The 25,893-nt window shown below is 43.1% G+C and overlaps 1 protein-coding gene, 1 long non-coding RNA gene and 1 other non-coding gene across 19 annotated transcripts in view; 1 reads left to right on the top strand and 2 right to left on the bottom strand.

Moving 5' to 3' along the window:
* The window catches only part of CLASP1 (cytoplasmic linker associated protein 1), a 267,247-nt gene that overhangs the window by 70,903 nt on the left and 170,451 nt on the right, over nucleotides 1-25,893 (top strand). For all 17 annotated transcript variants that reach the window (XM_038564898.1, XM_038564899.1, XM_038564902.1 and 14 more), the window contains exons 3-6: nucleotides 19,574-19,652; nucleotides 21,037-21,140; nucleotides 22,535-22,626; nucleotides 24,687-24,762. In XM_038564898.1, the coding sequence (XP_038420826.1) occupies nucleotides 19,574-19,652; nucleotides 21,037-21,140; nucleotides 22,535-22,626; nucleotides 24,687-24,762 (351 nt within the window). The remainder of the gene's footprint in view (nucleotides 1-19,573; nucleotides 19,653-21,036; nucleotides 21,141-22,534; nucleotides 22,627-24,686; nucleotides 24,763-25,893) is intronic.
* Nucleotides 282-20,878, bottom strand: LOC119877280. Its single transcript, XR_005374069.1, has 3 exons — nucleotides 20,744-20,878; nucleotides 9,803-10,025; nucleotides 282-751 (listed from the first exon to the last, which is right to left on the bottom strand). It is a non-coding gene; the product is annotated as an uncharacterized LOC119877280 (long non-coding RNA).
* Nucleotides 18,859-18,983, bottom strand: LOC119864513. Its single transcript, XR_005374347.1, has one exon. It is a non-coding gene; the product is annotated as a U4atac minor spliceosomal RNA (small nuclear RNA).

The raw sequence follows: 25,893 nt of genomic DNA on the forward strand, positions 1-25,893 counted from the left end.
AGAAGGCTGGACTTGCCTGCCCTCCACTCAACTCCAAATACTTGTATTGTTGGGATCCCTGGGTGGCGTAGCGGTTTGGCGCCTGCCTTTGGCCCAGGGCGCGATCCTGGAGACCCGGGATCGAATCCCACATCCGGCTCCCGGTGCATGGAGCCTGCTTCTTCCTCTGCCTGTGTCTCTGCCTCTCTCTCTCTCTGTGACTATCATAAATAAATAAAAATTAAAAAAAAAAAAAACAAAAAAAAACCCCAAATACTTGTATTGTTTTATTTTATCGGGGTTTTCCTTTGATAGTGGTTGTAGAAGATCACAGCACTTCAAGATACTGTCCTAACGCATTGTAGCATTTAGGGTAAGGGACAGGAGGGCCTTAGGATACAATACAGTGAGTGATTTTTTCTTCCCAGAACATTGGTCATGAGTCTTATTCCAGATCCCTAACTAGTTAAGGAGGGCCGGACCCTGAAGATCAAAGACTAGGTACCTGTATTTTTCTTTCACTTTGTATTTTGAAAAATTCAAAGCTGCATGAAAGTAGAATGTACAATGAATCCACACGCACCCCTCTTGTAGCTTCAGTGGTTGTCAGTCACTGGCTGCTCTTAGGATGCGTGTTCCTGAAAGTCATAGTCTCCTGCCAGACATGGAATAAACTTGGGGCAGAAGGGTGTTCGGGGATGTAGATTCCTTCTCAGCTGTGTAGACTAAACCTGGACCAAAGGCCATCTTCCATTCCTTTCTGGCAGGCAGCCTGTCAGAGAATTTAAATTGATTTGTTTAAAACTTAAAATATTAAAAAGCTTTTTTATCATGATTTTCTTAACACTATGAAATTATATGTGCTTGTTGTAAAAGTTTCATAATACAGACATGTGTGAGGTGCAGGGGTAAAAAAAAGTCTGTTCCCGATAATGCAAAGTTACTTGTACACAAACATTGCATGTAAGTTTTAAAAAAAAAACAAATAAGGGGGATCCCCGGGTGGCTCAGCGGTTTGGCGCCTGCCTTCAGCCCAGGGCGTGATCCTTGGAGTCCTGGGATCGAGACCCACATGGGGCTCCCTGCATGGAGCCTGCTTCTCCCTCTGCCTGTGTCTCTGCCCCCCTCTCTCTGTCTCTCTCATGAATAAATACATAAAATCTTAAAAAAAAAAAACAAAAAAACAAACAGGGTCACGTGATATACATACTGTGCTGCAGTTTGCTTTTCTTTTTTAAACTCCATACTGTGGCTTGTTAATTTTTGCAGAAAAAGGCAGCTGGAATGTTGATAGCAAATGCATTGACTTTGTAGATCAATTTAGGGAATATTGCCACCTTAGTGGTATTGTCTTCTCCATGAACAGAGGATATCTTTCTGTTTATTTAGGTCTTCTTGAATTCCTTTCAGAAGTATTTTGTAGTTTTCAGTGTGCAAGTCTTGCACTTTTTTCTTGCTAAACTTATTCCTAAGCATTTTCTTCTTTTTGGTGCTGTTGTAAATGGAGTGGTTTTCTAACTTCATTTATGGATTATTCATTGCTACTGTATTTGTTAATTTTTAAAATTTAAAAAAATTTTAAAAGATTTTATTTATTCGAGAGAGAGAGCACACAAGCAAGGAGAAGGGGGGGAGGGAGAAGGAGAAGCTGACGCTGACTCCCCACTGAGCCAGGGAGTCTGATCCCAGGACCCCAGGATTATGACTTGAGCAGAAGGTGAATGCTCAACTGACTGAGCTACCTAGGTGCCCCTATTTGTTACTGCTTTTAATTATTCAGATAGCACACATGTACATATAACTAATTCACCCAATCACCTGTTGATGGATATTATTATTGTTACTACTTTTAAGTAAGATCTATGCCCAACATGGGGCTCAAACTCATGACTGTGAGGTCAAGAGTCACATTCTCCATTGACTGAGCCAGGAGGGGGTCCCAGAATTATTTTTAATGTTTTTCTTCTACAAAATAATGCTGTAGAGATCAATGGTTGCATGCAACTGTATTGCTTAGCATACTTGTGTTAATGTTTCTGAAATAGATTACTAGATGAATTTGTTGGGTCAGACTTTATACATATTAAAAATTTGATAGCTATCAATTGTCCAGATCCTGTATCAGTTACACTTCCTAGGGTTGCAAGCTCCTTATGCTAGTGTCTGTTATTCTGAACCCTCCAAACACATAGGCCATTATTAATCTTTTAAAATGTCTCAGTCCGATAGGTTATAAATGGTGTACCATTATTGTGTTTTGCAGTTCTTTGAATATAAGTGAGATTGAGCAACTTTGTATGATTATTGATGTTATATAGAATGAATTGTCCATTTAAAAATAAAAATTTATTTTAAAAAATTATTGTAGGGTTTTTTTTTTTAAAGTCATGAATGTGTTCCTTCCCTACATATTTTACAAATAGCTTTTGCCCAGTTTGTTGTTTCTCTTTTACTTGTGTTTATTCTTTTTTTTTTTTTTTAAAGATTTTATTTATTTATTCATGAGAGACACAAAGAGAGAGGCAGAGACATGGGCAGAGGGAAAAGCAGGCTCCCTGGGACTCGATCCCAGGATCCCATGATCACTACCTGAGCTGAAGGCAGATGCTCAACCACTGAGCCACCCAGGTGCCCCTACTTGTGTTTATTATTATTTTTTTTCCTTTAAGAATAAGACATTTCTCTTCCTTTATTTGTGCTTTCTTTATGCCCATTAGTAAAATTTTTATAGTTTCTTCACATAGGTCTTATGGCTCAATCCTAATTACTATATGTTTTTGTTGGAGTTGTAAATTTGATTTTCTTCCCCTTAGACTTTCTTCCTGGTTCTGATAGACATAATGAAAAAAAATATTTTTCTATATAAGTATGATATTTGGCCAACTTATTCTGTTGTCACTTCTAATTTTCAGTTGATAGTTTTGTATTTTCTTAGTAGACTATTATTTGCAAGTGTTGGTGATAATGTCTTTTATTTTTTAGTTCTTTTTATTCTTTTTTCTTACTGTATTGCTAAGGCTTGTCAGAATGCTAATCAGAATATTCCTATATTCCCATCCTATTTGACTGTGGGAATGTTCTGGTGCTTCCAGTTGGCTGTACTGCTATCGGTTTCTAATAGGATGTTTTTGGTCTGTTGTTGCATGTTCTCACCGGGGAATCTCATTCATACTTATGGTTCTTAGACCAATATTTGCACCTCAGACTTCCTTTTCTCCTGGGCTTCAGCTAGCAGACATCTGCCTACAGGATATTTTTATTTTCTTTATAAAAAAAGATTTTTGTCTGTCTCCCTCCCTCCCTCCCTCCCTCCCTCCCTCCCTCCCTCCCTCCCTCCCTATCAGAGAGAGAGAGGGAGAGAGAACATGCACAAGCCCAGAGGGGAGGAGTAGTTGGAGAGGGACAAGCAGACTACATGCTGAGCACGGATCCTGATGTGGGGCTCAGTCTCACAACCCTGAGCCTAACCAAGAGGCAGATGTTCAACTAACTGAGCCACCCAGTGCCCCAAGGATATTTCTATTTTGATACCTCATAAAGTCCCAAAGCTTAACATATTAGGGCCATGTTTACTGTGTGTGGCTCACTGTGCTTGATAATTTAAATAGATTGCTTTAGTAGTCCTCCCAGTCACCTGCAGAAGGGGATATTAGTATCCCATTTTGTAGATTCATATATGAACTTTGAGATGTTAACTTTATTAGAGTCCCCAAGCTAGTAAAAATAGTGGTGCCACAGTCTGAACCCCAGTTTTGTCTGACTCTAAAGACTATTCTCTGTTTTTTTTTTTTTTTTTTTGGATCTTCTCGCCCCTTGGGCCCCGAGTACTGGGTTTCTGAAGACTGCTCATTCTGGTTTGTGTGGTTTGCACATCTCACCAGCTGTGGTCCATACCTTGTTGCCTCCATCATGGTAACTTTAAGTAACGCTTTCTCCTTGAGTTCAGACAAAGAATGGCCATCTGTACTTTGCAGTAGTTTTGTTGATTATGCAGTCCAGTAGATTGATTTTTTCATAAAATGTTATTAAGGTACCCAAGCCATGTTGAAAGCTTTGGTTTGCAAGATCATTCTTATAAAATATCTGCGCAGTGTGTGCCAGAATTTGGCTAGCTCTGAAATTCATCATAGTTTGGAATCTGCGAGACTTGGGAATATGTTTTTTTTTTAAATCACTCTTCTCCTGATTGACAGTGAGGTGTTTCCTAGGAAGTGGAACCCTGGAGGATTTCTTTCTGTTGTGGTGTTCTCTCCTTTCCAGTCAAAGCAAGGTACAACTTCACAGTGGATACTGCTTTACTTTTAGATAAGTGGGCTTCTTGATGGGACCCAGGCAGGTCATTGGGCCACAGTAAGAACATGCTAGAGCCCCTGTTAAATTGATTTTCAATTCTGTTTTTCAAAAGTATTGAATTTTTCGTGTACTTTATAATTTTACTGTATATCTGCATAACAGCAGATTTATAGATTATAAAGAAATATGCATATGAAGTACTCTAATAAGGATGTGTAATCAAAGTAGAGGTCTCTGCTTTAAAGTATCAATTGAGATGGGCCCCAGCAGAATTTAGCACCTGCACTACTAACCAGGAAGGAATAAGTTCTACCACCTGCTCTCGTGGAACCTAGGGTAAGCCTCAGCATTCACAGAAGTTGCCGGCATTTTAAAAAAACAAACAAGGTTCTGGACACTAGTAATGAATAATTAGATGTTCTACTTGGAAGAAAGAATCCATAAGCAAGTTAACTGAGTGAATTTTATAGAGTACTAGAGAGTGATAAATGCTTTGGAGAAAAATAAAGCAAAGTGGAAGGACACACGTGGTACTCGCCCATAGTATTCAGTAGGCCGGTTGCAATGGACCTGACCAACAGATAGCTGTTCAGCAAATGTTGGAATGAAATGCTGGGCAGACAAAGTGGATATCTTGGGGGAAAGCATTCTAGGGAGAGAAACTTAGGTACAAAGAGGGGACATTTGACAAATAGCCAGGAGGCCCCTGAAGGGAGAGGGGCAGCCATAAGCTAGTGAGGGAATAGGAGGTCAGGCTGTGAGGGCTTGTAGGCCATTGTAAAGACCCTCTCTTACCCGACGTGGGAGCCATTGAAGGCTTTGGAGCATAGGAGTGGCATGATATGAGTACCCTTAAAAGGACCTTCTGGTTGGGGCATCTGGGTGGGTTAGTCATAACTGTCTGTCTGACTCTTGGTTTCAGCTCAGTCATAATCGTAGGATTATGAGATCGAGCCCCATGTCAGAGTTCATGCTCAGCATAGAGTCTGCTTGAGATTCTTTCTCTCTCCCTCCCCTCTGCCCTTCCCCTGCTCTCTCTCTCTCTTTCTCTAAAATAAACAAAGAAAAAAAATATTTAAAAGTACCTCTGGTTGTGTGGTGAGAATAGATGGAATGAGGACAGGATGGAAACAAGGATAAAAGTAGGAGGAAGTGAGAGGGTCTTAATGCCAGTTACTGTATTTTGGATTGTTAATGCAATGCTTAGTTCAAACATGAACTAAATAACAATTTGCACTATTATTACTGTCATATCCAACCACTTTCTATCCACCCTCACCTCCCCAGATTTGCTAGCATTATGGTTGACACTGATGATACAGAGATGGAGAAGATGCAGAGCCTGCCTTACAGAAACTTAAAGTCTAGACTCTAGGCACTAGGCAGATAAATGGTTTAAAAACCAGAGGTCCCTTGCGTCTGACAGCTAGAAGAACTGTGTATGGTGGGGATGCTGGAAACACAGCTTTCTGTTTTGGGCTAGTGGATATAAATGGGAGGACATTGGAATTCATGGTGCTTGAAGAGAGCTCTGAAAGAAGAGAAGAGTGTACAGAGAGGGAAAGTAGAATGTTTCAGGCAGGGACACATGTAAGGAAAGAGCATAGCCCATTCAGGAAAACCATGGGTGGTTAGCGGGCCGCAAGCAGAACTGTTGAGCCTGGTGTGCACCATGACCTCTTCAGAGTTCTCAGGAGAATTGGGAAGGACTTTTGCTCTGCACAAGCTCTGACCTGACCTGTGGCCTTGCTTTTCCTTCTGCAACATCTATCCAGTGTTTCTGGATCGATGAATAACCAGTACTTGCCTTTGGCAGATGTCATCAGTTCTTCATGATCCAGTCACCAGAAGGATCAGTTCTTTTAAGCCCAGTAACTGATTTTTTAAAAAAGATTTATTTATTTATTTATTTATTTTAGAGAGTCTTTAGAGAGACTTAAGCCGACTTCCATGGCATATTGGTGTGGGTGGGAAGCTGGGGAGCGGTGGGTGGAAGGAGAGAGAAAACTTAGGGAGACTCAAGCCAACTCTATTCTGAGTGTGGAGCCTGACATGGGGCTTGATCCCATGACCCTAAGATCACGACCTGAGCCGAAACCAAGAGTAGGACACTTAACCAACTGTGCCACCAGGTGCCCCAAACTGATTTTTTTAAATAACAGGTTTATAGGGGATCCCTGGGTGGCTCAGTGGTTTGACGCCTGCCCTTTGGCCTGGGGCGTGATCCTGGGGTCCCGGGATCGAGTCCCGCATCGGGCTCCCTGCATGGAGCCTGCTTCTCTCTCTGCTTGTGTCTCTGCCTCTCTCTCTCTCTCTCTCTCTCTCTCTCTCTGTCTATCATGAATAAATAAAATCTTTAAAAAAAATAAAAAACAGAATTATAGAGGTATAATTTATGTATCATAAAATTCATCTGTTTCATGTATCAGTTATTTTTAGTAAATTTACAAAATTGTACATTTCCCCATTGCTCTCAAAAGACCCCCAATCCCCAGCTGCAGTCAGTCCCATTCCCACCCCTAGCTGTAGGCAATTATTTGTCTATTTTCTGTGCCTGTAGATTTGCCTTTTCTGGACATTTCGTATAAACAAAATCATACAATATGTCCTCTTTTGTGTCTGATTTCTTGTATGTAGCCTCTTTGTTCATCTGTATTGTAGCGTGTATCAGTCCTTTGTTCCTCTTTATTGTTGAATGGCATTTATATATTTATTTATTTTTTTAAAGGTTATTTATTTATTCATGAGAGACACAGAGAGAAAGAGGCAGAGACACAGGCAGAGGGAGAAGCAGGCTCCATGTAGGGAGCCTGACGTGGGACTCGATGCCGGGACTCCAGGATCACGCCCAGAGCCAAAGTCAGACGCTCAACCAGTGAGCCACCCAGGCGTCCCTGTTGAATGGTATTTAGTTGTATGGATGTACTGTGCTTTATCTGTTCACCAGTTGATGGATATTTGGTTTGCCACCACTTTTTGGCTGCTGGGAACAATGCCCACTTTTTGCCAGTACCAGTAGGCAGTGGGCAGATGGTTCTCTGGGGTAGGCATGCACATACGAGTCGCAGACTTTGTCATTACAATCTTAGCATTCTTGGTTTGCCCTTTTGTAAGACTGATTGATTAATGGATATTACTTGAGCCACTTAATAGCTGAATGACTTTGCCCAGTTGCCTGTTTCCTCATCTGTAAAGTAGGGATATTTATAGGTGTGGTATTTGGCTCAAGATATTGTTGTGAGGATTAAATAATATAATAAAAAGACTGTATGCAAGGTAGCAGTTGATTCTCCCTGTGCCTCCTGGCCCACTTGCCCCCCATGCCTTTGCTATCTCTTGGGAAGTGGGTGGGAATGAGAAAGCCTCATGTATGAGGAACCATCCTGCTTTGAGTAGTTAGTAGTCGTTTTGGAGAGATGCATGTAAAGGAACTGGAGAGAGATGCAGGTCTTGGCCTGCGTGGACTCAGGAGACTGGAAGATCTCCTAGACTGGGCTAGCTAAAAAATTCTACTGGAAGGATCAGGACTGGGGCCTTGGAGGAGTAGCATAGGGAGACTCTTGGGAGAGTGTGGGGCAGGGGCCAGAGCTGTGAGCCTTGCTGGCTGATTGGCGTTGCTCAGCTCAGGGGCAGCTGGAATCTTTGCTTCATCCCTTAGACAACTGAATGTTTTGGTGCCTGATCTTACATTTATGAGATGTATCTGGAAGAGAGAAGTTGCAGATTTAGGGGTCTTTGGCTGGATTTGACCCCCAGCATGTTTTCTTTGTTTGTTACCGGTCCCTTAGAATTCATTTAGGAAGTTGCCAGTGTTGAAAATCTGGAGATCTGCCTGTAATACCAGATAACCAGAAAATCTGGCCTACCTTATCTCTAACATGGTGTCACGTGAGAAGAGCTTTGGGAGGTGTTCCCCTGCCCCCTCACACACTGACCTGGGATTGATTGATTGATTGATTGATTTATGATAGAGAGAGAGAGAAAGAGGCAGAGACACAGGAGGAGGGAGAAGCAGGCTCCATGCTGGGAGCCTGACGTGGGACTCGATCCCGGGACTCCAGGATCGCGCCCTGGGCCAAAGGCAGGCGCTAAACCGCTGAGCCACCCAGGGATCCCCTGACCTGGGTTTTTACCAGCTCAGGCTCGCAACCATTGGTGTGGAGCTGTGCTGTCCAGCATGGTAGCTGTGGGCCTCCTGTGGCTATGTAAAGTTAGGTAACTTCATGTTTTAAGTAAAATTTAGAGCTCTGTTTCTCATTCACACTCATGTTTCGATTGCTCAGTAGCCACATGTGGCTAGTGGCTGCTGCATCGGATGGCGCAGACAGAATGTTTCTGTCACTGCTCAAAGTTATATGAGACTAGATCTGTTTTTACTAACTGCCTCTCTCTCTATTCAGACTGTGCCTTCTAGCCTCACCTGGCCTATTGATGCTTATACATAAAAATAAAGTGATGGAAGTTCCTTTACCATTGGTAAAATCCTTATATGTGGGCAATGACAGGTAACAAGCTGATAACTTGATTAGTCCCATTAGTCTACTATTAATGACTGATATTTTAACAGACTTACAGCTCTGGAGCCCATTCTAGAGGAATCTGGTAGCATTATCACTGGGATGAGGGTCACAGGGACTCCCTCACATGACTACTTTGAAGGACAATCAGTTTGGATGAATAATTCTCCCCATCCTACATGTGAATATGCAAAGTCACTGACTTTCTCATACCCTTTTTTTTTTGTATTTGTATTGTGCTCTTATTCTTGGAATTAAAAGTGAATGCAGCATAGAGTGCTAATTAATTTCCTCCTTATTTAATAAGGTTGCGATATAGAGTCTTTTAAAATAACCAGCAGATTTGTAGAAGTCAGCAGCCTGTAGCCCCACAGGGCATCTAGTGCATTATGTTAAAAATAGACCTCATCAAGTGTACAGTGTGTGTTCCCTTTGACCGAGCAGTTGTCCTTTTCAGAATTTGTCCTCAGGAGATAACCATGTACACGTGTGGAAGGGAGTACCCATCAAGGAATTGTCTGAGATAGTAAAAAATTCTAAACAGACCTGAATGCCAGCATTACTTTGGGAAAGTGGATCAGTATTTATGATACAACAGGGTATCAGACAGCTACTGCAGATGGAGGTATAGGTCCTTTACTGTTAGTTTGGGAAGACTTCCATGGCATATTAAGCAACAAAATCTCTACATCTATCTGCCTCTATCTCTCTCTCACTTGTTTATGTGAAATTACATGGAAATGTGCGTATGCAGAGATGTCTTTTGGGACAATCATCAAAATGTTAATAGAGTTCTTGTAGAGTGACAGATTTGGGGTATCCTTACTTTCTTCTTTGTTCTATGATCCTCCTCTGTGAGGCCAGGCTTTCTTTTTTTTCTTAAGTTCTTTTCTTCTTAAGTGCCTCATAAAGAAGGGAAGAGGCACTTACTGAATGCCTACTGCATTACAGGTGTGTGTTAAAACTCTTAACCCTCATGTATATTCTGTAAGGTACAATTGTTCTGATCTTACCGATGAAGCTTGTGGAGCCTGGAGATGGAGTAGCCCAGCTGGCCAGTAGGGGTGGTAGAGTGGTATTCGATCCCAGATCTATGTGACAAAGCCCTGCAACTTTCTCCTGTTCTGGGCACTATCAGGACATCAGAGAAGTGTACAGCTGAGGCCGACCTGGGAGGTTATCTGGTATTACAGGCTGAGAAGTGCTGTGTCTTGCTCAAGGTCATATGTAAGCCAGCTAGAGAGAGATAAGAAAGATGATAAGCATGGGGTTTTGGATATTGTGATTTTGCTCTACTCAGATGGTCTTGATAAGATCAGGGGGCTTGGGTTTATTTTCAGTTCCGTCACTATCCCAACTTCATGACTTCTGGTTAAGTCTTTTTACCTCTTTGGGCTTTATTTTCCTCATTTGCAAATTCAGGATAGTACAGTCCATATTTCAGGTTGTTGTGAGATTATTCAGATTCACCCCAGAGTGCCTTAAAAACAGCAAAGTAAGGCAGCCCCAGTTGCCCAGTGGTTTAGCGCCGCCTTCAGCACGGGGTGTGATCCTGGAGACCTGGGATCGAGTCCCACATCAGGCTCCCTGCATGGAGCCTGCTTCTCCCTCGGCCTGTGTCTCTGCCTCTCTCTCTCTCTGCGTCTCTCATGAATAAATAAATAAAATCTTAAAAAAAAAACAGCAAAGTACAATATGAGTGCAAAATATTATATTTACTCAAGCCAGTCCAATCTTCTGAAGCTTAAGAAATGCAGTGGTCTTCCTTTTTTTTTTTTTTAAGATTTATTTATTCATTCATGAGAAACAGAGAAAGAGGGAGGCAGAGACAGAGGGAGAAGCAAGCTCCCTGAGGAGCAGGGAGCCTGATGTGAGACTCGATCCTGGGTCCCTGCTGTTATGACCTGAGCCAAAGGCAGACACTTAACCAACTGAGTCATCCAGGAGCCTTTTCTTTTTTTTTTTTTTTTTTTTGGTAAGATTTTATTTATTTGCTTGAGAGAGAGAGAAAGCATACGGGGGGGGGGTGGGAAGCAGAGGGAGAAGGAGAAGCAGACTCCCCACTGAGCAGGGAGTCTGATGCGGGGCTCAGTTCCAGGACCGGAGATCATTACCTGAGCTGAAGGCTCATGCTTAACTGACTGAGCCACCCAGGTATCCCTGCAGTGGTCTTCCTACCTAACTTGTCTCCTATGTTTTTTTGGGGGAAGGAATGAGCAGATGTTACACTGTCCAGAAGGAGAATTGTAGTGGCTTCTATTTTGGTGTTTTCACTGGTGGTTTGGAAAGAGGCAGAGACAAAGCCTAGCCACTTGCCACAGACTTATAGGTCAAGGGGTCCAGAAACACTACAGCTTTTTTAGTTTTTAAACTTCAAAAAAATGTGAACTATATGTAGAAAGAAAGTGCATGAAACACAAAGACACAGTTTCTGAGTTGTGAGAAAGCTAACGCAGTTTAATTGGTACTCTGGAAAAGAAGGAGAACATATCCCAAAGCAGACACTCTTCCTGACTTTTATATAATCACTTTCTTGCTTCCCTTTTTAGTTTTATTACACAAAAATGCGCTTTAAAATCATAGTTCATGTTTGCTTGTTTTTGAATTTCATAAAAATATATAGATACTTTGTGTCTGGCCTTTTCACTTGTTATGAGATTTATCTGTGTAATTGAGTATGCTTATGATTCATTTGTTTTTATTTATTGTATTCTTTAGTATGAAAACTACAAGTCCTACATTCTGCAGTAGGGGCCTCATGGATTTCTAGTTTTAGACTATTATAAATAGTGCTGCCCTGAGAAATTTTGTATACTTCACCTGTAATACATGTACATGTATATCTATTTCGGCGTATTTCTAGTGGTGGAATTGCTACAAATTTGGTGGATAATACCAAGGTGTTTTCTTCCTTTCTTCCTTTCTTCCTTCCTTCCTTCCTTCCTTCCTTCCTTCCTTCCTTCCTTCCTTCCTTCCTTTCTCTTTCCTTTCTAGTGGAAACAACCCTGAACGCTTCACTTTAGGGCGTTTAGGTTTTTTTTTTCTTTTTTAAAGATTTTATTTATTTATTCATGAGAGACACACAGAGAGAGAGAGAGGCAGAGACACAGGCAGAGGGAGAAGCAGGCTCCATGCAGGGAGCCTGATGTGGGACTCGATCCCAGGTCTCCAGGATCATGCCCTGGGCCAAAGGCAGGCGCTAAACCATTGAGCCACCCAGGGATCCTCCCAAGGTGTTTTCTTAAGTGTTGGTTGTACCAGTTCACATTCCTACCAGAATGTATGAGAGTTTCCATGTTCTTGTTGATACTTGGTCTTGTCAGTCTTTAACTTAGCCATTCTGGGAAGTAAGTAGTAATGTCTCCTTATACTTTCAATTTGCATTTCTCTGCTGACTAATGGAAACTGGGCAACTTTTTGTGTACTTCTGACCATTGCTGTCTTTTATGAAGTGTCTTTTCAGATATTTTGCCCATTTTTGTTCTGGATTGCCTATTGGTTAGTTTGTACAAGATTGATATATGTATATATTCTAGAATCAGGCCTTTTGTTGCTTATTTGTTTCATAAATAACTTTTTCCTGTGTGACTTGTTTTCACTTTCCTACAGTGTTTGGTATGCCAAAGTTCTTAATTTCAGTTTGATAGACTTCAATCAGTCTTTCCCTCTAGGGTTTGTGTTTGTTGTGCCCTACTATTTTCTTAGGTCATTTTCTAAAAGCTTTATTATTTTATGTTTCCACACTTATATTGTTACCAGGAATTCATTTTTGTGTATGGTATGAGATAGCAGTTAGTTTCTTTTTTTATTCCATATATTCAGTGGCCCTGTTCTCACTATGCCCCATTGTCATAAGTTAAGTGCCCATATATATGTGAGTCTGTTTATTCTGTTCTGTTGATATATTTTTTTCTTGACCTGATAGCATATTACCTTAAGTATTGCCATTTTATAATAAATGTTGATATACAGTGGGAGCAAGTTTTTGTCACTCTTGCCATTGACATTTCCACACAGATTTTGTAATCAACTTGAGAAGTTTTTAAAAATATATTTTAGTTGAGATTTTGATTGAAATCTTACTGAATGTAGATCAATTTGAGAAAAATGAAAATTTCATAGTAGTGAGTATATCAACCTGTAGTTTACCTTTTCATTTATTTTAGTTCTCTTTAATTTTTTTTAATTGTTCCATAACTTTTTGGGTATATATTTATTTTGGCTAGATTTATTCCTAGGCATTTATTTTTGTGCAGTCGAATATGAAAACTTAAACATTTTCCTTTTTGGCTTCTTGTACGGAAATGTAATTGATTTCTCTTGTATATTGACTTAGCTCGTTTTTTAAAAAATATTTTATTTATTTGAGAGAGAGAACATGGGCACAGAGGGAGAAGCAGACTCCCTGCTGAGTGGGGATCCTGATGTGAGTCTCTATCCCAGGACCCCGAGATCATGACCTGAACTGAAGGCAGATGCTTAACTGAGCCACCCAGGTGCCCCTCAGTTTTAAATTTTGTATTTGTAGATCTTCCAGATTTTTCTACTTGTAGTTACATTTTCCATTTATTTTTATTTATTTATTTTTTTTAATTTTATTTATTTATGATAGGCACACAGTGAGAGAGAGAGAGAGAGAGAGAGGCAGAGACATAGGCAGAGGGAGAAGCAGGCTCCATGCACCGGAAGCCCGATGTGGGATTCGATCCCGGGTCTCCAGGATCGCGCCCTGGGCCAAAGGCAGGCGCTAAACCGCTGCGCCACCCAGGGATCCCCCACATTTTCCATTTATAATGACAGTTTTGCTTCTTTGTAAGTTTTATACATTTAATTTTTGTTTCCAGTAGCTCATTAAGTATGATGCTTGATTTCACACTTGTGTCAAAATTTGGCTCTTTCCGCTTTTAATATTGCTGCTAGGAATATAAGAGTACAAGTTATCTGTTGGAACCCTGCTTTCACTCCTTTTGGGTATATACCCAGAAGTGGAATTGCTGGATCATATGTTAATTTTGTGTTTTGTTCTTTGAGTAGCCATCATATCATTTTTCACAGTGACTGCACTGCTTTATATTTCTACCAGTGGTGTACCAGATATTCTAATTTCTCCATGTCCTCCCCACCACTTGTTATTTCCTTCCTCCCTTCCATTTTTGTTATTATAGTAATCCAAATGGGTATCAACTATTGCTTTTTACCTGCTGTTGCTGACTTCCCTTTTTGAAATCCTTTTTTTTTTTTTTTGTCTGCAGACTTAGCATCCAGTGTGCTTTTTTTTTTTTTTTTAAATTTTTATTTATTTATGATAGTCACACAGAGAGAGAGAGAGAGAGAGGCAGAGACATAGGCAGAGGGAGAAGCAGGCTCCATGCACCGGGAGCCCGATGTGGGATTCGATCCCAGGTCTCCAGGATCGCGCCCTGGGCCAAAGGCAGGCGCTAAACTGCTGCGCCACCCAGGGATCCCCAGTGTGCTTTTAAGCCTATCCATTGAGGACTGAATTTTGGATATTGTAGTATTTGGTGCTTTTAAAAATTGATGTCACTTTTTTAGAAGTACTTTCTGTCCCCCAAATTTTAATCATGTGTTTTATCTTCTTACACATAGTAAGAATTATTATATATTTTTAGAGTAACTCTTGTATCCATAGGACTTGAACTCATGACCCTGAGATCAAGAGTCACATACACTACTGACTAAGCCAGCCAGGCAACCCAGAATTATTATTTTAAATTCTCTTTCTTATTATTTTCATGTGCGTAGTTCATGTGTTTCTGCTAGTTTTCATTTATAGTTGTTGAGTGTGTCTGGTTATCGGTTATCTTTGGTTATGTTTTGGACATTACATCTGAAAGTTGTTTATAGAAGTAAATTGAGGGCTGGATTAGGATGATCTCTCCATCTGGAAGTGATTGGGATTTTCATCTGCCAGGGGCTTTAGGGCCCCACTAATCTAAGATCGTGTAATGTCCGGGATTAATATTAATATATATATATATATATATTTTTTTTTTTTTTTGACCAATCAGATTCCTGGAAGCTGGTCTGTGGTCCATCGGAAGGCTGTTTTACTTTCAATTCACTCTCCTAAGGTATAGCCATTTGGATTTCAAGTGGTAGGGTGCTATCCAGGCTACCAACCTTTGAGGGCTCTGGAATCCAACCTTTGTTTTCCTAGATCCACATGATCACTGAAAACAATTCTCAGTGTCTCAGTTGTCCTTTCCCAGTGTTTAAATGGCATGAGGGCAAAAGTCAACCATTTGCTGCGTGCTTATCCCTCTGGATTTTAGTTTACTTATGTTTCATGACCTGGTATCTTTTCTTTGCCTTCCTTGTCCTCTGATGTTTCCAAGCAGATATTCTTTTATAATTTAGGAGTTTTCAGCATAAGAGTTAGTCTGAGTTACTTAGCAATTACAAACTCCTTTTCAAAGCATTTTTTTTTTAAGTTATAGGATAAAGGAATTGTGTCAGACCTTGAGAACTCCTCCATCAAATGAATTCATTACTAATTAAAGTAGCTTGTTTTTGTTTAGTATAGTAGGGGTTTACTGACCATTTACCATGAATTCACTGTTATGCTATATATATTATGGAAATTTTGAAGAAATACAAGGCACAGCATTTCTTTCATTTGAGGGGTTCTGCTGTGGAAACCAGTATAAACTCAGAAAACGAAAAAGAATATTGAAGGAGGCACTTAAAGGTAATGCAGACTTAATGGCTTAGTGAAAACTAAAGGCCTTAAGTGCTGGGTGTGAGCCCGGTCCCCTCCCCGCCCCTGCCCTGTCTCTCCCAGACCACCTTCCTCATGCTGCTCACCCTGTCCTGTCTATAAAACTGCAGCTCCCTGGCACTCCCTCTTTACTGGTATAGCCCTTCAGAGGCTGCTCACTGTCTTCCAGACATGTCTGAGGCCCTTCGGGAGCTTCCTCCCCTGCAACTTCCCCACCCTGCCTGCCCTCCCCTCCAGCTTTCCCCTTCGTGGCAGCTGCCTCACATCTTTGCATGCACACTGCCCTCTGCTTAGAGGTTGTCCTTCCCTTTGGTGCGAGGCTAGTTTTTTCAAATTTAGCCTCACGTAGTGTGACTCTTTCTTGGAAGTCTTCTGTGCCAGCTGAGTCTCTTGTCATCAGGAATCCCAGGCCTCTGCTGGACCACCGATCGGTAACTATTGCCCATGCTTATGGCAGTGACTGTGAGCTGGTGATAACTGCCACCAGGTGTGTAGTCTAGCCCTCACCATGCACCGAGCACCATGTCAAGCACTTCACATACAGATAGTGATGCCTGAGGTAGCTGTTACTGTTGTCTCCATTTTATAGGTAGGAAATTGAGGCACACAGAGGCTTCATAGCCACAAATTATGGTCTTCTGGGCAATGACTTTATCCATGTATCTCTTTCTTCAGTAAGGAAATGGAAACAGGAGCAGGGCCTGAGCTGTGAAGATAAACGTTTGTGGGTGATGATGCCCTTCCTTGCCCACTGGGGCTGTGACTCAGGGTGAACTGGACAACTATAAATGAACCCTTTTGCTTCCTTCCAAAGTAGTAGTTGATTCTCCTGTGACGGTGCCTGGGACTCTCTTCTCTTCTCTCCTGTCCTATTTCACTGGGCCTTAGCTGCATCTGCCAACCTAGGCTTCTTGGGGAGTCTCTGGACTCCCCAGTCTGTCTGGGCAAGGCTTTTTAAATTTAGTTTTGTTGTTTTGAAAGATTTTATTTATTTATTCACGAAAGACAGAGAGAGGCAGAGACACAGTCAGAGGGAGAAGCAGGCTCCATGCAGGGAGCCTGACGTGGGACTTGATCCCGGGATCCCAGGATCACGCCCTGAGCTGAGGGTGGCGCTAAACCGCTGAGCCACCCAGGTGTCCCTTGGCAAACCTTTTTGAAATTTACTCTCTAGGATTTAGCTATGCCAGATCTGGTCAAACCTACCAAGTAAACTTCCATCCTGGAAAAGATGAAAGTCTGTATGTTCCCTCAAATTTCACAGGTGGTTTAACCAAAAAGGGCTCTGATATCTGATAGAATTTTGAATTCATTCAAAATGAAGGTGTAATAACAGCCCTCTTCTACTTTAGGGGGAATGAGTTAGGAAGGGATGTGGTGAGAACCTGAAGACAGCATTTTTAGTATTTTGTAATAAGTAACTGTAATAAGTAACACTTCCACCTCCAACCAGTGACACAGCCATACTCATGTTTAGCGTTTCATCAGGGAAAAGCCAATTCCAATTAAATGGATGGCCTCTGTTTTTAAAATACAAGGTTTAATGTTTAGGATGGTTTTGGATTCACAGAAAAACTATGAGGGTAGTATAGAGAGCCCCATGTAGCACCCCACACCCCGTCTCCCTATTAATATCTGACATTAGTATGGTGTAGTTGTTATAATTAATAAATATTGATGCATCACTATTCACTCAAGTCCATAGTTTATTCAGAATTCCTCACATTTTTCCTGCTTTTATCTCTTCCAGGATCCCACTCAGGCTGCCACATTACATTTAGTCATCATGTGTCCCTAGGCACCTCTAGGTTATGACAGTATCTTGGACTTCCATGTTTTAGGTGACCTTGACAGTACTGGTCAGTATTTTGTAGGATGTCCCTCTATGGGAATTTGATGTTTTTCTCGTGATTAGATTTGGCTTACGGGTTTTGAGAAGGACATCACAGATGTAAAGTGTCATTTTTTAAAAAAAGATTTTATTCATTAGAGACACACACACACACACACACACACACACACACAGAGGCAGAGAGAGAGAGAGGCAGAGACACAGGCAGAGGGAGAAGCAGGCTCCATGCAGGGAGCCCAACTTGGGACTAGATCCCGGGACTCCAGGATCACACCCTGAGCACGAAGGCAGATACACTTAACTGCTGAGCCACCCAGGTGTCCCGTAAAGTATCATTTTAATCACACCACAGCAAGCATATATGCTGTCAGCATGATTTGTGACTCTTGATATTGACCCTTGTTAAGGTTGAGGTGATGTTAGGTTTCTCCACCATAAAATTATTCTTTACTTCCATACTGTACTCTTTGGAAGTCAGTGTGATGCCTAAATCCTCTTCAGCTGATAAGTAAAGCTACTATTTTAAATGTTTTGTACCATTACATATCTTTAAAAACTTTACAAACCAATGTTCTCTTTATAAAAACTTTTTAGAATTATTTCCTGGTATCTTCTAGGTGCCAGTGCCTTGCAAGGACAGCTCATGCCCTGATTATTGGGCGTTTTTTTTTTTTTTTTTTTTTAAGATTTTATTTATTTATTCATGGGAAACACAGAGAAAGAGGCAGAGATACAGGCAGAGGGAGAAGCAGGCTCCTCACAGGGAACTCCATCCCAGGACCCCGGGATCATGACCTGAGCCAAAGGCAGATGCTCAACCACTGAGCCCCCCAGGTGCCCCTTATTTATTTACTTATTAATTATTTTATCGGGTAATTTTGAAGAAGTGGATTCCGAGCTGAATAGGAACGCCTGCAGTCTTTGTATTTCCAAGATGCAAAACGCAGGGGCAGACATTTGAAAGGACTCATGACGACATCCCTTGCATTATCATCATTGCCTCAGTCTTGTTCATTTATTTGTTCTGGAGGATACGGGACTACTCCACGTGCAGTTTTGCACCATGTTTCAGTAAAGTTGCGTAAGTTTCTAGTGAGAACGGGTTTGTAGGGACGAGTATCTTTTTTAAGGTAGCTCAGCGCTTCTACTAACCACATACTGAAGCACAGAAGTGGATTTTACGAGTCAAGCTCTCTTGCTTCTGTCCACGTATACCCGAGAGTATTTACGGCCTTTCAAAAGCGGGTAGATCAGATTTCTGAGTAATCGGAGGAAACCAACGGGATTCACTACAGCCGCCGCTGAGTTTTTCTTAAGTTACAACTTCAAGGTTTAGAAGAAGTAACTGACTATCCTGTTTGGGAGGGAACGTTGAGCCTGCAGCGCCCCCTGGCGACGAGCCGTAGCGACACGAGCAGCCTCTCCCGAGTACTTAAACTATCGTTACACTTCAAAGTCGTGGAAAAGAGGTTTTTCTTTTTTCCAAAAATTGCACCGAGGTAAAGCAGAGCTTTAGCCGATGCGGGCGTGTTGTCAGGCGTCAGCAGTACTGCCCTCACTAAGCGTTCATTGGACAGTAGCGCAACCCCAAGAAAAGGATGGTTGGCGGCAGGCGTGCGTGCGCTGCTAGCAGGAAGCGCCAACACCGGGTAGGGTTGGGGTGACTGATTCGCGACTCCCGGCCTAGCCGCGGCAGCGGGTATACCTACAACGAAGGCGGCTTCCGAAGCAAACCAGCAACTTCTTGTTTCCTGGGGCTTTCGAAGGTGGCGAATAGGCTGCTTGGTTTTACCCAGAAGGCCACGCGCCAGCCGCGGGTAATTTGCATACGCCGTACTCGCCGGGGCGGGGCCGCCGGGGGGCGAGGCCGCTGGGGGCGGGGCCGCGGCTCGGCTGTCCCCGCCGTCCGCTGGCGCCTCGGACGGGTCCCTTCGTGGCGGGGTTTTTTGTTCTTTTTTGTTTTTTTTCCTTCCCGTTTCCTGTCACCGACCGTTTTCTCTTGAAGCTGGGCACAGCCCCTTGCGTACCGGAGCAGCCGCCTTCACGGCCAGTCTACTCTGCAGTGGGCTTGGCTCCCGGGTGACCCGTCCGACCGCGTCCGACCCGGAATGGGGGGGCGTCCTGGGAGCTGCTGGGCCGGGGCGGGGGCCCCCAGGCCGGCGGCTCATGGCTTCCCGGTGTCTCCCCTTGCAGGTGGTTCTGCTCGGCATGGACATCCTGTCCGCGCTGGTCACCCGGCTGCAGGATCGGTTCAAGGCGCAGATCGGCACAGGTGAGCTGCGGGCAGGTGGGGGGGCCCCGCCGCGCTCCACCGTCCACCCCCGCCTTCACTCAGCCTCCCGATACCCCACGGCTGTGTCCCAGGCAGCCCGCACGGCCTCCGCCATCCTGCCGCTGCTGGGGCTGCAGCACCGCCCCTCCTCCCGCCCTGGGGTCACCGCAGAGCCCCTCCCCTGGCTCCAGGGCACCTGCCGCTAGGTTCACAGCGTTGGTTTTTCCCATGCCTTCCTGCTGGCTTCTTCCAGCGCTGCTCTTCTCCCCGCAGTACTACTGCTGACTCTTTTTTCTTACCTGGATAGGTGCTACATTTTAGTGCCCACAAAATCATGTGTGCCCGTTCTGAGAGGCTTTGCTTTCCCACTCGAGAAGGCCTGCATATCTGATGCAGCTGAGTTTTTTCCAGTTCATTATCTGAGGCATTATCTTTTTCACTTTGAACATAAATGTTAAGTATGCATGTTAAATGACCGCTCTCTATTTTGGAGGGAAAACGATATGTTAGCAAAATGAAATAAATAAGCAGGTTTCGTTTTATATATGATTTAGTCCCTTCTAAATTCCTGACCTCTGGGATTTCATAATGATAATACAAGCACCAATCAGCTCTGTTGGGCCTTCCTTAACAGAACTCAGTTTTGGTTGTTTGTACTTGTTATTTTCTGTTACCTTCCTAATCAGCGTGCTCTTGTGGATAAGGTCAAGAACTCTTTTCCCATTCTGGCACTAACTGTCCATCTGTAAATAAAAACCTCCCTTACTTTTAGAAATTTGGTATTTTAATAGCATTCCATTTTCCTCATAAGTTAGCTGAATTGTTCATGATATCTCTTGGAAAGGAAAGGTATGTATACACTTAGAAGAAGCAGAAAAATAAGCTAATTTCCGGTACATCAATGATCTTGGAGCCTCAGCCGATGGTCCACACTAGGTGGGGGGCTAGACTCCATTTAATACACATGCATGTATACTCTAAAATTACAGACAGCATAGATGAAAAAGAGATGGAGTCATAAGTGCCTGTTCTATCGGCAAATATGCAGTATCCCTCTCTTAACTAAATTTCCTTTTGCATTGACTCCTTACCAATGTCTTCCACTGACATCCATTTTAATATTTCACCAGCTTAAAAATGTCCTGCGAGCTGGCTGGATCTCTAGTCGGTTAAGGAAGAAGACGAGTAGTATATCCCCACAAAGGATTTTGCAGATTCTTATAGCAGCTCCCATAGATTTTAGTGAGGAGAATAGAACTGTGAGGAATGGTGGTTCTAGAATGGTGTACATCATTTAGTCGTCCCAGTAATTGAAATGCCAGTTGGTGACTGCAGACCCCCCAAAATAGGCTTTCATTTGATCAATTTACATTTTGATTTTCAGTGCTGCCAAGTTTAATAGACAGACTGGGAGATGCTAAAGACTCTGTGCGAGAGCAAGACCAAACTCTGCTGCTGAAGATCATGGATCAAGCTGCTAATCCCCAGGTAGGGCAGGGAGGGGCTCCATGGCTTGCTGGCATCCGTTGTCTGGCCTGCATTGGGCTGTGCACTAATCGGGGAATCTGCTTGAGATTCTCTCTCCCTTTCCTCCCCCCACCCTAGCTCATACATGTGCACGCTCTCTCTCTCTGAAATTTAAGTAAAGTAGAAAGATTTCACTACTTTTGTTTTTATTTACTTTGATTATTTACCTATTTATTTATATATGTTTTTAATTTAGAGAGCGTGTGCAAGCAGGAGGGCAGAGGGTCAAGGAGAGAGAGAACCTTAAGCAGTCTCCACACTTACTGGGGGCTTGAACTCATGACCCTGAGTCAAGAGCAAGAGTAGAGCCCAGTGGCTCAGCAGTTTAGCACCGCCTTCAGCCTGGGGCATGATCCTGGAGACCCGGGATTGAGTCCCGCATCAGGCTCCCTGCATGGAGCCTGCTTCTCCCTCTGCCTGTGTCTCTGCCCCTCTCTCTCTTTCTCTCTCTCTCTTTCTCTCTCTGTGTGTCTCTCATGAATAAGTTTTAAAAAAATCTTAAAAAAAAAATCTAGAGTAGAATGCTTTAACTGGCTGAGCCACCCAGATGTCCCAAGATTTAATTTTTTAAAGCTGATGTGTTTCACATGAAAATCTCCGTAACATTTCATCTGTCTCTGCTACCCCCCCACCCCCAGGATGTTATAAAAAGTAATAAATAGCAAAGGGTGTTGACTAAAATAGTGGGCTTAACATGGGTATTGAGTGTTTGATTGAATGCATTAGATTCTTGAGCTCATTTGTGTAGGTGACTCATTTTCTCTGAAAAGAGGTGAGGTGGTCATGGTGTCTGGGGAGTCAGGAGACCTGGCCCTCATTCCTATCTGCTAGTGAGCTGGGGCTGCTGGGACAGATGAACAGAGGGACGCAACCTGGCCTTCTAGGCTTCAACTGTACAATGTATAGGAGGTGGGGTAGGGTGGTAGAGGTTATTAGAAAAAGCCATCCAGGGAAGGTAAAACCTAGAATGTCTTAAAAGATGAGCAGATGTGTGACTTGTGGATAGGCTGGGGACAGCTGTTTCTGACCAGGAGAGCAGTAGGAGTATGTGCTCTTTGGCAAGTCACCCAAACCTCTCTTGGCCTTACTTTCCTCATCCATGAAATGGGGACAATTACACCTTTCTTTCAGAGCTGTTGGGATAATTAAATGCAGTTATATAAAGGAATGTGTTTGGAAAAACTCTAACTTGATACAGAAATACAAGTTACCTATGTTTCAGTATGCCCTTGAGGGGCTGGAATGGATTGATTGAAGTTGGGGCTGACTTGGCACCTGTTGCAGTCCCTCTTCCATCAGCCTTATATTGAAATGAAAGCCCCCTCCTCTCCTCACCTGTCCTTTGTCATCTACAGTACGTGTGGGACCGAATGCTGGGAGGCTTCAAGCACAAGAATTTCCGGACTCGGGAAGGCACATGCCTCTGCCTTGTTGCCACACTCAATGCGTAAGTCTGGGTGGGGCCTGAGGGTTTCCTTTAGCTGAGCATTTTTATTTTTAATTTTGTGTTTTGAAGTAACTATGGATTTCAGGAAGTTGCAGAGAAATGTCCTGGGAAGTGCTATGTACTCCTGCCCCATGATCCTTTACTCTTAACATCTTACATGTCTGTAGTGCAATGCCAGTGCCAGGAAATCAATACTGATGCAATGCCCAGGGCTTATATAGATTCCTCTGGTGACACACACACACATTGTGTATGCAGTTCTGCCCAGTTCTGTCTCACATGTAGCTCCAGGGAACCATCACCACTGGTGAGGCACAGGCCAGGCTCCCTCATGCCAATCATCCCCCGCCACCACTGGTCTGTTCACCATCTCTATGATTTTGTTATTTCAAGAATGTTATATAGATGGGATCATTTATTCCTGTGTTTTTCTTGGGCACGGACCCATTGCTGGGTCATCTGGTGGGTTTGATTTTAAAGAAACTGCTTAATTGTTTTCCAGAGTCGTCTGTACTGTTTTTACATTCTCACCATTAGTGAATGGACGACTGGGTTTTTTCATATCCTTGTTCTGTTTTTTAGCCATTTTGATTGGTGCGTAGTGAATATCTCATTGTGGTCTTAATTTATAATTTCCCAATGACTATTGATGTTGAATATTTCGTCACATGCTTATTTATAGGAAAGGCTTTTTAAAAATTGAAGTTACAAGTCGCCTTTTCTGATTATAAAAGCGATATTGTATATGTCAGAAAAAAATTTTTTTTTTAATTTATATTTATTTATGATAGTCACACACACAGAGAGAGAGAGAGAGAGAGAGAGAGAGAGAGGCAGAGACATAGGCAGAGGGAGAAGCAGGCTCCATGCACCGGGAGCCCGACGTGGGATTTGATCCCGGGTCTCCAGAATCGCGCCCTGGGCCAAAGGCAGGCGCCAAACCTCTGCGCCACCCAGGGATCCCTATGTCAGAAAATTTATATCAGGAGGAAGATCATGATTCGGTACATTTCTACCGCCTTCACAAAATCACTGTTAACTTGTAGTGCATATTTAGCTCAGCCTGTAAAGTTCAAAAACATCATTGGGATAATAATGTTTATGTCACCTTGTAGATTTTCCACTGATACGTTAGCCTTTGCAGCACCATTAAATTGCCTACATTTGCATCTTTTAAAAAATGTTTCTAGTTTTTTTTTAAAGATTTATTTATTTATTTGTGATAGACATGGAGAGAGAGAGAGAGAGAGAGAGAGAGAGAGAGAGAGGCAGAGACACAGGAGGAGGGAGAAGCAGGCTCCATGCAGGGAGCCCAATGCGGGACTCGATCCCAGAACCCCAGGATCGCGCCCTGGGCCAAAGGCAGGCGCCAAACCGCTGAGCCATCCAAGGATCCCTGTTTCTAGTTTTTGATCACAGTGCTTTCACTTCTGAGAATGTATCCTAAGGAAGCCATCAGATTACCAGAGGGAGTTGTGTTTACAAGGGCTCTGTGTGGTAGTGTTTATGACAGTGAATAGTGGTCAGCGACTTCGGTGCTGTCCAGCAGGGCAGGGTTAGCTGGAACTCTCTGCGGCTACTGTGTCAGGGTCCTTCCCCTGAACAGCTGTTCACTGACCATCAGCTGTGCACAGGAGGGGAGTTAAGGGAGGAGGGCCCTCAAGGGACTCGCAGTTTAGTTGAGAGCACAGAGTTGGGCAAAATAGGAATGGCTGTTTGACAGAATAATAATGCAGGGGCAGCCATGTGTGAGGCAGGCAAGACTGTGGGAGAGGCTGGGGCCTTGGCTTGGCATTGTAAGTTAGGAGCCAGAATGGGGCAAGCGTCGAGTGCTAGGGAGAGCACACTACTGTGGGCGGCATGAAAGGTTTTAAACTCTGTGCAAAGGCCAAACTTTGTGGTGAGGTTTGGAACCAGATGGGCAGAAGATGGGAAGAAAGAAGAGCTGAGGTGTGAGGGGTGATTAGGCCCGGGGAGGAGGGGGGGTTGAGAGGGAGGGAGGCAGGCAGTGTTTCTTTTCTTGGTTCTCACCAGCAGTAAAACACTCCTTCTGTTTTCAGCTCTGGAGCGCATACTTTAACACTAAGCAAGATTGTGCCACATATATGTAACTTACTTGGAGATCCAAACAGCCAGGTGAGTGTATTTTAATGAGAAAGAATGATATTGGTTATAGACCATTAAAACGCATTCTGGTGTTCTATGTATACCTGATAGGTGGGTGGGACTTTATTCATGTATCTAACACTGATTATTGTTCCAGATAATTCGCATTAATGCCTTTTAGCATTTATAAGATACCATTGGGGAGTGTGGTGGTCACTCTGTTCTGTTCTCTATGTGGCTGAGGCCTCACTAACCTATTAAGTAATGTCATCCAGACCAGCTTCCAAGATCCTGCCCCTCTGGTCACTCACTCTGCAGCCCAAAGTGGGTGGCCCTGGGGAAGAGTGATCAATGCTGATTGAAGTCAGTTAGGGATTACCTCTTGGGGTAGGAGGATTGATTGGAAGGGACCTAAGGGACCTATTCTGAGGAGATGGCAGCTTCCAGTATTTTGTTTGGGTGGTGGCCACACTGGTGTATTTAACACTGGCACATGAAATTCCTCAAACCCTAATGAAGTGTGGATGGTATTTTATGTAGATCTTATGTAAATTCAGAGACCAGACACCAAAGCACCACTTCTTTAGTGTAGGAGTAGAGGAGCTGGTAATCCTTGGACCGTCACCATGCAGGTCACGGAACTTTCCAAGCCTGGGCTTCAGAAGTGCCAATTCTCCCATGGATTCAGTTCTGTTTATTCCTGAGAGTCATTTTTGTTATATTAATGAGCTCCTATGAACTCATAATGAGAATACCTCATTAGATAAAGGGGCTGAAAATCAGAACAGTAACTTACCAGAGAAATGCACTTGGTAAGAGGGCATCTGATTTTAAACCTTGCCCAATGATTGCTAACGTGCCCCAGAGAGGTTGTGCCAGCTTGCCCTTCCACCTTCCCTGGCTCCTGGGTCCCTGTGGCTCTGGGCCCTGTCAGCTCTTGTCCTTCCTACTTCCTCGGCTTTGCCCTTGCTTACCTTGTCTCTGCTCCTGCCTTTCCCGTCCCTATCCCCTCTTCTGTGCTCTGCCCGTGGGTTCTCTGGGTCTCTCTTGCTTGCACCTGCTTTCCCCTTGCCACCCACTCGTTTAACCAGTCTTCATTGACCATGGAAGTAAAATTTCCAAATGTTTTAATTTATTGAATCATACTTTATGTTTGTATTA

The sequence above is a fragment of the Canis lupus genome, chromosome 19, assembly GCF_011100685.1.
Source record: "Canis lupus familiaris isolate Mischka breed German Shepherd chromosome 19, alternate assembly UU_Cfam_GSD_1.0, whole genome shotgun sequence".
Taxonomy (NCBI): Eukaryota; Metazoa; Chordata; class Mammalia; order Carnivora; family Canidae; genus Canis; species Canis lupus.